At 42.5% G+C, this 13,703-nt stretch overlaps 1 protein-coding gene across 2 annotated transcripts; it reads left to right on the top strand.

The window, feature by feature from the left end:
* Positions 1 to 6,745: 6,745 nt before the first annotated feature.
* LOC135488242 (uncharacterized) lies at positions 6,746 to 12,567 on the top strand. 2 transcript variants are annotated; one of them, XM_064772766.1, is made up of 2 exons: positions 6,746 to 6,832; positions 10,662 to 12,567. In XM_064772766.1, the coding sequence occupies exon 2, from the start codon at positions 10,752 to 10,754 to the stop codon at positions 11,922 to 11,924; it is 1,173 nt and encodes a 390-aa protein (XP_064628836.1). In that variant the 5' UTR covers positions 6,746 to 6,832; positions 10,662 to 10,751; the 3' UTR covers positions 11,925 to 12,567. The 2 variants fall into 2 exon arrangements, with proteins under 2 accessions (XP_064628836.1, XP_064628837.1); XM_064772767.1 differs by lacking the exon at positions 6,746 to 6,832 and adding an exon at positions 9,222 to 9,514.
* The last annotated feature ends 1,136 nt before the right edge of the window (positions 12,568 to 13,703 follow it).

Below are 13,703 nucleotides of genomic sequence, written 5' to 3'. Positions count from 1 at the left end.
TTATAGTATTATGATATAGATACCTCCATGATCTTATTGCTGTGAGGCTATCGCGTCACCACAAAGCCCGCAATGCCCTACGCTGCATTTGTAGTTCTCCGTGCAATCATCTTAAAAGCCACTAGTAAATGTCAAATGTTATCTATAAAGATCCTATTTTGTTATTTATTAATAAAATAAAACGTTTTATGAGAAAAAGTGGCATGCACTAATTCGGCCTGAATAAGATTTACGGTCTGAACTGGCGACACAGTTTATGACGTAGGATTGTCAAAACCATGCTGACATATCCATGATGGCGGCAATTGATCAATTCCAGTGTCTGAAATTTTTTAATTTCGGCACTGGGGAGAGTTTGTCTCTTCAGCGCCACTAGGCGGAATCGAATTGAATTAGGCTTCTCCACTTCAGCGCCATAGCGACCGTTATTTACAGGGTGACTCATTATCATGCGGAGATTCCATTATTTCAGTGGTGGCAGTACCATAAAGCAATAAACAGTTTAAACAGGTATATAGGCCCTACATGCACGTAGAAAGTGTTTGACCTTTCATCCGTGTATATCACGCCATTTGAATGAGAAATACAGCGAAGATCCAATAGCATTCTGCGAAGATGACGTCACTGCAGCTGCTGCCCTCTATTTCCCCATCGCTGAATTACAGGCAATGTCGGATAAACATGCGGTTTCGTAATGGATTCAGGCTTTCTAACTAGGGCAGTTGGATTCAATCTTGCACATGTTCGAGTGTTGGAAATACTGAATAATTGTTCTGAATATTTCTCTCTCTGACTCTATGGTATCATTCATGCTAAAAACAATGCAGGGTCAAAGATAATAGACTTTGAAATAAGCTCAAATGCGTAGAAATAAGTGTCGATGTCCGACTGTCACGTGACTAAAACGTCATCAATATCTCATGCAAATGACCTTGTGAGCTATAAATAGTAACTTCGCGGGATGCTATTGAAGCTGGTGCATATGGTCGTGTATCCCATGAAAGCAAAAGAAACCCGTAAAACAAGAGCATCTGCGGACCGACTCACCAGAGCTGTTTGTGCAAAAACACAGGCCCGGCACGTAAAAACGCGCAGCAAAACACCATGGTGGGGAATGATCGTTAGGGAATATGATTTAAGAAAGAATGATTTGAGCTTCTTCTCTCCCAAATCTTCTTGTAAGCTTCCAGTTAAAAACGAGTGTGACCGCTCTAAAATAAGTTTTGAACCAAACTCTCCATAGAAATGGGATGAAGCTTCTGAGACACTCACTCAAGAGCGATATGTCTTGTTTCATCTTCAGGGTCCTGGACCAACTCCCTTCCCGTCGGCGACTGACCCCGGCATCCTCCCATCGATGTCCCGTATTAAGCCGCATGTCCTCCTCCTACCCACTTGGCAAGACCATCATGATGGAGACTAAAAATAACTCTGGACCAATAAAGAGTTGATAAATCACGATGAATAGGTGTTACAGTTTTAAATGCCCTCAGAAGAGAGTGTTCCAGGGATGAATGATTGCTTTAATGCGTTTTTAATCTCTGATTTATCAAAGGCCATGGGTCTTAGAAGAACAATATCTTATAACCTAACACCAACTTTGCTTTACTGAATGAGGGTACTTTTTCAGGGGAACATTTCAAATTGCTACATTGGTGAGCGCCACCTGTTCCCACATGTTGTTGCTATAGGATGTCCATTCCTTTTACACCGGGGTCAGGAAATTCGACCGGGGTTCTGAACGAGCCCTTATGATGAAAGGTTTAAACGACAACTCAGATTGTGAAACTTTCCATTCGTTATTTCACATGTTCAGTACAAATTCAGATGTGCAACTCACTAACAACACTGTGTTTGATGTGTCGATGTTTATAAAACACTAATAGGGGCTCTGTAATGACACCACATCTTCACTCCGCGAGAATATGAGTTTCCGCCAGCTCGAAGTTCTGTGTTATCGAAAACTAATTTTGTTGTAAATAAATCGAACCACTAAGATATTTAAGAGTGAAAGTATTATGATTTAATAAAAAGTGTTTAATGGGATTCCCGTCACCATGGGATTCCCGCCACCATGTGTGGGATTCCTGCCTTCATGGGATTCCTGCCAGGGATTCCCGTCACCATGGGATCTGGCCATAGGAAAATAGGAGGCAGTTTATCAACCGCTCTCTTATCTGCTACTCACATGAAATAGTCCACTGTACCTATCTCATTCCAGCTTGTTATGGATTCTCCTCCAACTTTTGCAATTGGCCGAATCGAATTCTGGGTCATGGTGTTCGCCACAGGAATAAAATAGGGAGGCATCTTACAAACCGCTCTTGAATTGGCTCCTCGTATGAAAACTCCCGGGAAATAGTCTAGGGCCTATACTGTGCATTTCTCATACCACCTTATCCAAAAGCGCGATGAAAAAGACAAATAAACACATGAATGTCTTGAGTCATGCAGAAATGAGAACTCAATGGAGAGGTTTATTTGAATGTTACAATTTTATGTTACACTTAAAAGTTACGACTGTCCTTTTGGGTCACTGTGAGAAAACTGCTTGGTCGATATCTCCAAAGTTTGGTTTTTAGTTTAAAATTTCTAATTAAGTCCCCAATAGATCACAATAGTTACGAAAAGTATTTTGTATGCATTTGTGTACATTGAGGCAGCGCATTGACACGTTCTCCTCTGTACTGCTTTTGCACAGTCCAAAAAGACAGACATTAAAAAACAACTACGTGTACCTATAATCATTGCAGTGACGTAGATCATCGGCGGGCGGACAGGGCAGTGCCGACTTTACAGAAATCAATGTAATCTATTGGAAATTACCAAGTTACCAAGTTTATTCTCCTCTCCAGGTTAACTTGATTGACACTCTCCAGATTTGCAAGGAGTTATTAGTAACTTCTTGGTGCTTTTCTGGCTAGGCCCTACTAAGTATTCACAACGAAGTCCACAAGCAGCGAAATCTTCCCGGTCAAGTATGAGAGTCAAAATTGAGTTGTCCGGTAGTTATCCCCAGAATTCCCTGTCAATTTGTACGGTACACATACACCCTGTCTTAGACAAGATCCATTGGTAGTCCCAGCGTTCCAGGCTCTTCTCCCGAGCAAGTACCTGCACCCAGCCGCGTCGCTGCACGCATCGGGAACGCCGGATGCCTGAAAAGGTCGAAACGAAAAGATGAATGAACAATATGACTGTATAAGTAAGAGAGTAATGCCCATGAAGGATTCTTTGGTAGGATTCGAACTAACGATCTCTGGATTGAACACCGCTTTCTCACACGCGCTCCTACTCCCAAGACTTCTGACGTCATGGCCATTATAGATTCTGATTGGTCAAAAGTTTGTGTACAATGTATGCTTGCTGGAAGGTTCAGGGAAAAAACTCGTGTCCGGGTAGGGAACCGGGCTGTAAAGGACTATACTTTCACGTCCTTCCCGTTGCCGCGGCAGTGACCAAAGCAGAAAACCTTAGATCAAACCAACTGATTGACTTTTCTTCAAGAATCTGCAGTGCTAATAGCTGGAAAGAAAAAAAAATCGTCACAAACCTGAGCACTGGACATCGGCGTTCCTACACGTGGTCTCCCATATCTTTGTATCGGGCAGCAGCATCACCGTCACACCATTTACGTTCGTTGCCGTCTCAACAGATACAAAGTTCTCCTCACTCTTGCACACCTGCTTGTAAAGGTGGCCGCTGCCGCTGTTTGTCTCAGTGCTCTCGGTGACTTCACGCTCGACTTTAGACAACAATGGCCTTCTTGAGGCGACTGGGTTGTAGGACGCCACCTGTGGGCGACTTGGTTTGGGCTTCTCCTTCGGTGTCTGACTAAAGGAAGACAGCGAGACCTTTTCGCGGTCCTAAATAAAAATAAAGAAAAAAAATCAATAACAAAACAGCGAAAAAAGTTATTCAAATCTCTTCGGCTGCTCGCTGATTGGCTGTTGCCTTTTGACTCATGTCACCTGCCGTGAATTGTGTTGGCTTTCGCAAAAAAAGTGGAATTAGACAAAAATTTGTGGGATTTTTTAAAGGAATCCTCATTTCTAGACATCTGAAAATTTTCCAATGATAAGCATGGCATGGCGAGGGTGCAAACACCAGTTTGGCTAGGCGTCACGGAAGACTTCGACACCAAAACTGCGGCGGACCGCCCAAGAGCCCAAGCTGAGCCCAGATGCGCCGTAGGTAAGCGGGAAGAGCTGAAGTAAAGACTTACGCCGAATCCTTGGTCCAAGTAAGACATGAGATCGTTAAGTCGCAAAAACATACTCTTTCTTTTCTCTGGCGACGCTTCATCACTGATAACAGCTCTCCTGTCGCTGATGACGAGGTGTCCGTCGATGTCGCCGGGTTCGGCTGCTCTTACGACGCTCCCAGTCGCTGAAACGAACAAAGCAGGTTATTCTAGAAATATCTCATTTATGATCGAAAAGTATCAATTACTAGTATTACTCTGGTCAACTTACAGATGCGATGATGATAGCTGAAGAGACAATGCATGCAATTGACTGTTGCTCCGGCGGTACAGATGACGCGGCGGATTAATGCAGAGAGCAGTCGTTGCTGTGACGACTGGCAAGCCAATGGTCAGCGTTTAAAACTCACAGGAAGAGACGTTCCATTTTCAAACCGACATTAGGGGCCTTCTTGCATGACTAACCTGTTTTGAGTGTTTGGAAAGTGACTACATGAATGATCAAGATGAGGAAGACGGCCCTAGTTGACATCTTGCGAATGAGGGACAACAAACTGCCTTGTCGCGTCATTAAGTCATATCATTGGGAAATTCTGAAAAGATATTTTGATATTTTTCCATTGGCTCAAAAGCACTAGAGCAAGTTGCTCTACATCTAAAAAATGACCTGTATCTCGAGATATTGTGATAGCATTGAAAACGTTTGCTTCGCCCGGGATGCCGATGGTATTTTCATTCTAATACATGTACCCACGATTGACTGATATCGATGATTCTTGGATACCAACGTTTATAGAGAGTCAGGGATGCAAGATGTTAATCAAGTATATTGATTTAGAACATGTCTTTGAAAAGGGAAAATACAGTACTCATATAACAAAATTAATATGACAGAGCATATCTGGTTATATTCAGATACCACAAGGCCCGTCTTGGAAGACAAATGAGTTGATGTTCCCAAAAAAGATCATTTGAAATTGCAGCCCATTTTATTTAACTGTTGCCAACAAACTCTTTTTGGAGAAGCATGCGTACAAGTAGGGAACTGGTACGAAAAATGACCTGAGAATAAGGTGAAAAGTAAAGGAAAAAACCTACACACCTTGTTGGTTTTTAAAATCACAGAAATCCAGATATAGAACACAGCCCTCGTCGTAAATAGTTGTCAAATGTGAACTCTTGTCATCCTTTGTCCAAACTGCATGTGACAAGCATGATTAGAGACATTATTGCCGGACACTTTATTGTTCGCCAATCCTTGTCGTCACAAGTAAAACACATAGCAACATTGTCATGACAAATGTGGTTAATTTCATGTTCCTATTTCTGCCAACCATGCTGTTACTATTAACACGTTAATTAGAACCTATCATCGCCACACGATGCAACTGATGAACGCGTCAGTGACGTAACATACTAATAGATACATGTAATTAGATAACTAGACTTCGAATGACGTCATAGGGAGATATTTTATACATCTGTTTTCAGAAATAAGCACATCAACATGTACATATATAATCATTCTATTTATAGATAATTATTCCAGCATCCGAGAAAAATGGGTTTTCGCTCTTTTTTACATGGTCTAATCAATTGCCTTCATTAACGTGCATTGATTAACGTGACTGTAATACTATGACCATTGGTTTCAGTTCGGAAGTGCACAGAATCGACTCGACTTGTTGGCAAATGCAGAATTTCACACAATTCGTATCTGTCTGCAATCTTAAGACTCTTTATGTCAGCGTAATTCGTTGTCATTGTGGTGCTGAAGATGAGACAAAATAACTACCAACTGATATCGAACGCAGAAAGATACGGAAAAGGAAGAAAGAAACACAGTTCATTTCAAAAGCGCTCATGATCACGAGTTCTCAAGGGCCCTACCGTTCGGTCCATGATTTTCAAAGCTCTGCCAAATAACGGGGCTTCGTGCCCAAGAAAGCATGAATGAACGGTTTTGAACACGAACTTCTATTAGAGAATTCAGTCATTAATAATGATCTTTTTGATAGAGTAGCATTTCATATACCGACCAAAGAATGTATTATTAATGATCTGTCGAAGTGGTTGTCCACGTGCGCTAATGGTCCAATGCAATACCTATCATTTCAGGGCATAATTTATATTCTGGTACCGGTTGTTTTCAATATATGATATACTCCGCCTCTCCATATTTCATATAGGCCTATTTTGTGTACGAGGTAGGATTTCAATATGATTTTCAATATTTCAGCTGAGGACGAATGAAAAACCCCAAAAAGGTTTTGGATTTGCTCAAAAACCTCTATTCCCACGAGTGTAGCTTTTTAAGATGTAGATTTCCATCACCCTAAGAACATCAAGCATGGGCCCGAAGAACATTCGTCATTGCCACTGCCGTGTTCCGGTCTACTTTTCCCTATCGATGGTTCTCAATTGGTCATTTATTAGCCTTTCGAGAAACCCATCATTAGTAAATTCTCCATATGAATCAAAATATATTGAAAACCTGCGTTCATAGCGGACTCTCACCGAGAGCTATTTATCAATGTCCATACAGCACCGACTGAGATGTGACAGAGAAATTCTCGTTCAGCTCTTGAAGTGACCTACAGGCACTGGCAATACTTACACATGAATAAGGTAAGTTGCTTGGTACATGGTACCCTCAAATAGTCTAAAACCGAATTTAAAGGAGGCGTCTTATAAAGTTTAAAAATAACAATGACATCTATGATGAGCTTCTTTTTAAATTGTTTACTCTAGTTTAACCAATTTAAGAGCGTTACGCGTTTTGGAATATTCACCGCAGACCCCATAGTATACATGGTCGTTTGATGTCATTCAACATGTTCAATTTGGATATAGACAATGGTAGATGATACGAATTTGTCCGACGGTCATGGTAATATTTTTCGTAGTGTAAAACCCTGTTCTCACATTTATAATATTGATTGGCGAACACTGATTCGCACTTTGCACGCAGGGATCGATTTCAATGGCGCACGTCATTGCTTTGTTTGGGTGTATGATTATGAGGTTCGTGAAAATCATCGGACGTCGAAAGAGGAGACAGCATATAATCATATAACTGGAGTTGGTTGCTGCCAACGTTGCACAATTTAAGTAGGTTTCGTAACCGTTCCGAGAGCTAAGAACGCCGTAGTCCGAAGAATGTAGATGTATTTCATCGCTCTTTTTTTAATTCCTCGATTCCTAGCCGAGTAAAGAAGATGATGAAGAGTGTCAAAAAATAAATTTGATTGGAGTTGATGTCGCGACAGACCGTCGTACTTCGTCGTAGGGGTTGCGAAACCTGCATATTGCCCCCTGGAGTACGTGTCCTTCTGAGTCTAAGCGTATTGGTCAATGAATGAATGTGCATGGTTATAGAAACCAGCTATCACATGATATCAGAAATCTATTACGACAAATAGATAGTCTTTCAAATAAATTTTAGACTCTGGTTATATCAAGACCATGCGATGCTTTGTTCATCGGAAAATCCCCCTATTCATCGACGCGGCTGTAGGCGTTATAATCTTTAATGATCATATTAACAAATTGGCATGATTTCAATCCGAATGATGCATGTGACTCGGAATTTTATAGCTAATAAACTACTATGTAAAAAAGACTCTGAATGAGGCCTGTGTATAGGGCCTTTCACCATGATAATGATTCCCGATGAGGCTACTATACATGAAGCTCTATCAATAACCGTTATCACAGAATACGAGAAAGAAGTATTTTTACAAGATATGTAATAATTCATTCACCGATATCATTCAGTGAGGTTCAAACAAGAAATAAAACATACCTCTCTAACACCCATTTTTAGTGAGAGATATGTTTCCCAAAGAAATATCACGCTGGGTTACAAGAAGTCTTATTTGGCTGTAACAGCTCCGACCACAAAGTCACCGCAGGGTTCAATACAATGAGATAGCGGGCGTCTTCGCACGAACTGTTGGAATTCGGTGACGGACTTTTGTCATGTTTGTGCCAAGTACATGTAATTTACTTCGAAATATGTCTTGCTATCTTGCTGTACCGGCATATAATAGTAGAAACGTTTAGCACCAATTGAATTATTGCATATAATCAGCAATATGAATATGTCGCAGTCACATTTAAAGCCGCCCTACGATCCCGTCCCCGTATGATCTCACTCGGACATTTTCTGTGCTAACAAAACCCTGATGCAAATTGGTCTCAGCTTTAGTGGGCCAGAATTTTTGGAGTTCTGCAGAAAAACGAAATTAACGAGAAGTCATGTTGACAACGCAAAAACCTGATTTCAAAACATGATAACCCGGCTGTCACTATTGGATCAGAGTCGCGAATGCAAAACCCTTTTTGTATCATTCTGAAAACGTGGTTGGGAAGGAGAACCATTCTCGGTGGACTGGTTCTCGGACGGGATAGCGAAAACTCGTGCACCTGCATGGCATCGGAAAACCGTCCGTCCATAAAAGTGGTCCGTCCAACAAAAAAATCTCATAAGCATCCTTCAAAAAGCAAATTACTACCAGACTTGAGAACGCCTTGCTTGTATTCAAGCAATTAAAGGTCCTTTGTAGATATTCCAACTCAAAAGTTTAACATCGTTTTTGTATCACATATTATATCATCTCTATCACTATATCCTGCAGATTATATCATCTCTATCACGATAAACTAGCAGCTTACTGCGTCAATCGTGTTTTTTTCTTAACAATAGTTTGATATAGCATGCAGCTTATAGTAAAATACCCCGTTTTTATATCTTGATAAAGTATTCATATATAAATACCCTTTAACATATCCAAAAACTACCTCATTAAATCCGACACTGAAAAACTTCGAATTAGGTGAGATCCAATTGAGAAAGGTAAACGTAGCATAATGTTGTGATCAGTCAGTTGGAATGGAGTGCGCGGGTCATATCATTTTGCCATTGTGACAATCTCTTGACATTTATTTCATGCGGGTAAAACTATACAAGGTACCCGTTCAAATATTCTTATAAGAAATAATGGCATATCTCGATATGTGTCTTCTGTTGATTTTGAGAGAAAGAAGCTTTTCATGAGTGTGTATAGTGAAGATGGTCGATTGGCCCGTTGTATTCACTGATTCGTGTGTACGGCATAATTTGACTTGGGCGTGATTTCCAATATTTTCATCATGCGAGTCAGTCCTGTTTTATTCTTGTATGTACCTGACTATAAATTCATGTTTACGAGAAGGAGAGTCACACTGAAAAGACTGGTGTATACGAGGATGCGATAGTGAAAATACTTATCACTCTGTTTTGTTGGATTTTGGAAATGATGTAGACTGGTAAGTATCGACAGAGTCTTTCAAATAAAGAGTCGGGCAACTAGGGGACATATGGTTTCAACATCAAAGCCACCACCTGTTCCAAAAGGCGCGCGCTAGGACAAAGCTCTCTCGGGTCAGGCGTTGACCGAAGCCAATTCCGCACAACTGGAACTTGAAAGATTCTTCGATCGGCTGAACATAGCCATTACAAATGCTCCGTTTTAAAGCAAACGCCAGCTTCAAAGTTTTTTTACAGCCTGCCAAAATTGACTTTTATAAATGCCTGATGGGCCAAGTACACTTTAAATCAAAGTCCATGCAAGATGTCCAATTTATTGGTCCAACGGCAACACTTTCCATGATTATGGTTCTACAGGTTATCGGGTTTACGACCTGGCTATAATAGTTAGGGGAGTTGACATACGTGACGAGAAAATTGTTGTTATTTTGCGCCAGCATAGAACAATTTGCCGAAACATTTGAGAAAATTTGTGTTTATTGAACATGTTAGGTACGAAACCATTGAACGCAGAAACGGTCTGTCTCTGGGGGCCAGTGAGTGAGTACTAAAGGCCACATGGCAAGGCCCTGTTTCTATAAGGGCAGATTTCGACAGACATTTACGGACAAACGGCATGATTGTGATGACGGACAAGGGTATAGAAGGGATATCATTTACGCATAGTCTACAGTGCATTAGTTCAGAAAGGTATCGCTTGTTTTGTTTTTTATGTTGTGTATTTGTTGATCACATCCCCTCTCCTTTGATATTTGTTAGCATATTCAGAAAATGGAAATACCTAACAAAACGACGTCCATGCCAACCGCACACCGAGCGAGGCACTGTACGCACACCGAGCGAGGCACAGTACGCACACACCGAACGAAGCACTGTACGCACACCGAGCGAGGCACTGTACGCACACCAAGCGAGGCACTGCACGCAATCTGAGGAAGGCATTGCATGAATACACTAATGACACCATGTCTTGGTCGTTAAAGGAACTGATGCCGAACTGGATGTGTTCGGTGTCTCACCAAACACCACCGGCGAAGAGGCGGCAGCAGCCGAGGTTTTGAGCGATCATGACAGCTCCACCCGAGCGATGCTGGTATAAATCTTGTTACATGTCACGAAATTATTATCTTTTTTGACGTCTTTCAGATGCAAGGATGCCACAAGAAGACCAAAAAATTCGCTTGTGTGTCAACCTCAGTGAAAACATGACGCAGCTGGTGCTTACATGAACCACTTATGAGAATTTCGAAGACAAGGATCACCAGAAAGTTCTTTAGTGAAGCAACCACGATGTTTTCGACACCGCCGCGGAGAGCAAAGTCTGCCCTCGCTGGGAGCATGATTGCCGAGAAACACATTGAAAATGATCGAATGTCGGAAGATCTTCAAGCAAAGATCAACGCCCTCCAAATGAAGCAGTTGCGGCTACGCGCTGACAGAGATTTTCAAATCAAACAGGCGAAGGAGGATGCGCAAGTTGTTTTCAATCAGGCGAAATTCGTCCAGGCGAAAAACGCATCTGATGGAGATTCCGTCAGGCCGAAGGGTTGGCGAGTTATCGAGCCACCGAAGAATCGGAATACCAAGAATAGTAAGATAATCAAGGAGCGACCAGTTGCAGCTGTTTTTGACCCGGACGATCCACGTTCTTACAGCAGCTTAGTGAACGAAGATGGGACTCCTATCCCGGTCATACCAATGCGGAAGTCAAGCCGGCCGAAGACCCCGAGGCCGCGACACCCGAGGCCAAAGACTGCTCTTGCGACTTGTATTGTCCTGCCGACCGAAACGGCAGTGGAACCAACACAAGAAACGGACCATGAACATGAAAATGAACATAACCCGAAGATAGACTGTTTGATCGAAGATGCGATCGTCGCAACGGTCGAGGCCAATATTCCGGAATCCCATACTTCAGTTGCAGCTACGGAACTTGTAGAGGAACCGCTGCATTACTCAAACTTTCTTGGCTTCATTCGACCAAAAACTGCTGAATCCAATACTCGGCCGAGAGGTGGGTTTGGAGATCCTAACGCGGACTATAAACCTGAGAAACGAAAGAACACCCCTCACCCTCACGCGGTGCACCCGCCTCCTCAGAATCCCAGTAGGCCGCAGACTGCAGCTTATCCAAGGCGACCGCGAACGGCGTGCCCTGCTCCTCGATCGCAGAGCCGCGCCGACGAAGGACAGGGCCTGCAGTCCTATAAAGACTTGAAGTCGCAAAATCATATTGATTTCGCGAGCGTAGCCATAACGAAAAGGAAGAGGAGTGATTCAATCAAGAAACGAAAGGATATGGAGGCGAGCGAGTCTGCCGTTCTTCAGGAGAGAATGAAGGCCTTTTATGTCAGTATCGAGGACTTCAAGGTGAAGGCAGCCAGGATGAAAAAGCACCAGATCTTTTGAGACACCCTTGAATATGTCTCCTGCACCGCATTTTATTCACCGTGCCATAGCTCGACATGCATCTATATCATTCATCGCTTGATTTCACTACGTGGGGTTCCCGTCGCTGTTTTGCCGCTTTCACATGCTCTCTGTGGTCAGTATTACGTGCATATTACCACGGACATAATACATGTACAGCACTAGAAGGATCTTGGTCCATGGTCATGCCGCCGAGCCCACCAAAATCACTGACATCACTTCCTGTGAAAGCCGCGCGCGCGGTTTCCCGCTTTCGCCGCTGCCTGGTACTGGGCGAAAAAAACAAGATTATATGCTTTTGATTTTGAATATGCCAATTAAAAGATCACCCCATTTTGGCCACATGAAGCTGAATTCAAAACTTCTTTTGTTTCAGTTCGATTCATCTCAATGCCTGCACTAGTCTTTGCGCAAGAGGCATTTACATTTTTCGAAAAGGACGTCAACACCCGGGTAGGTTTCATACTTGAGTGTCGTTGATCGTTGATGAAACTCTCAGATCACCTGACAGTAATATGCCACTCATGACTCGTGTTGTCAAGACGAAAGTGCACCATCATGGCACTCTTGGTTGAAGGGAACGAACTAAGAATAATAAGACAATCATTTGATGGAATAATCATGCTGTTATCGGAGAGTAGAGTCCGATAAACGACCAACGGCACCAAAAGAATAATGAACCTGAAGAATGCCTATTGCGCAAGAACTAACTGAGGTAATGAGTTCAAATTAAATAGAAACAAAAGGTATTGATCTCAGCTTCTTGTTGCCAACGTTTGGTAGTTTTATGACGGGGGATATATTGAGAGTAATTCAAAGTCAAAAGTATGTAATCTGTTTTTTGTCACCCAGTTGTCAAAATCTGGTGCGTTTGTACGAATCTCTCTCACTATCTTCATGTGTGAACTGCAAGCATGCTGAACATGTAATTACCTAAGTGCAGGGTACATAACAGCATGTAAGCTTACAAAGTCCCTCACGTTTCACTTCGAAGGTTCTTTGGTTGACGCGCCGTGTAAACCGTGACAAGCATGATACGTGATAGCGAAAAGTTTATACGTGAACTCATCGGCCTGAGACGAGTGTAAACATTAATGTGCTTTTAAGAATGCTCTCAAGTTTTGTAAGTGATAGATTATTGACCTCCTTGAAAGGGGTTCGCCGAGTCTTCGTACACAAAGTGAACGTCATACTGAGGTGGCGCAATACCGTAGAATGGGCATTAGATAAGAACACGGAATTTTGTAATAAACAAATTTTTGTTATCAGAAGTTTTGTTTGTCTCACTGGCCAGGATGACTACCCTTGGTTGTGACATTGACCAGGGTAGGTTAGGACACTGTCCTTGATTGAGAAATTGACCAGGGTAGGTTAGGACACTGTCCTTGATGAGTACCCTTGGTTGCGACATTGACCAGAGTAGGTTAGGACACTGTCCTTGATGACTACCCTTGGTTGCAACATTGACCAGGGTAGGTTAGGACACTGTCCTTGATTGAGACATTGACCAGGGTAGGTTAGGACACTGTCCTTGATGAGTACCCTTGGTTGCGACATTGACCAGGGTATGTTAGGACACTGTCCTTGATGACTACCCTTGGTTGCGACATTGACCAGGGTAGGTTAGGACACTGTCCTTGATGCCTACCTTGGTTGTGACATTGACAAGGGTAGGTTAGGACACGGTCCTTGATGACTACCCTTGGTTGTGACATTGACCAGGGTAGGTTAGGACACAGTCCTTGATGACTACCCCTG

Source organism: Lineus longissimus, chromosome 5 (genome assembly GCF_910592395.1).
Source record: "Lineus longissimus chromosome 5, tnLinLong1.2, whole genome shotgun sequence".
NCBI lineage: Eukaryota > Metazoa > Nemertea > Pilidiophora > Heteronemertea > Lineidae > Lineus > Lineus longissimus.
The sequence above is the reverse complement of the archived record's forward strand: the minus strand, read 5'-3'. Positions and strand labels throughout refer to the sequence as shown.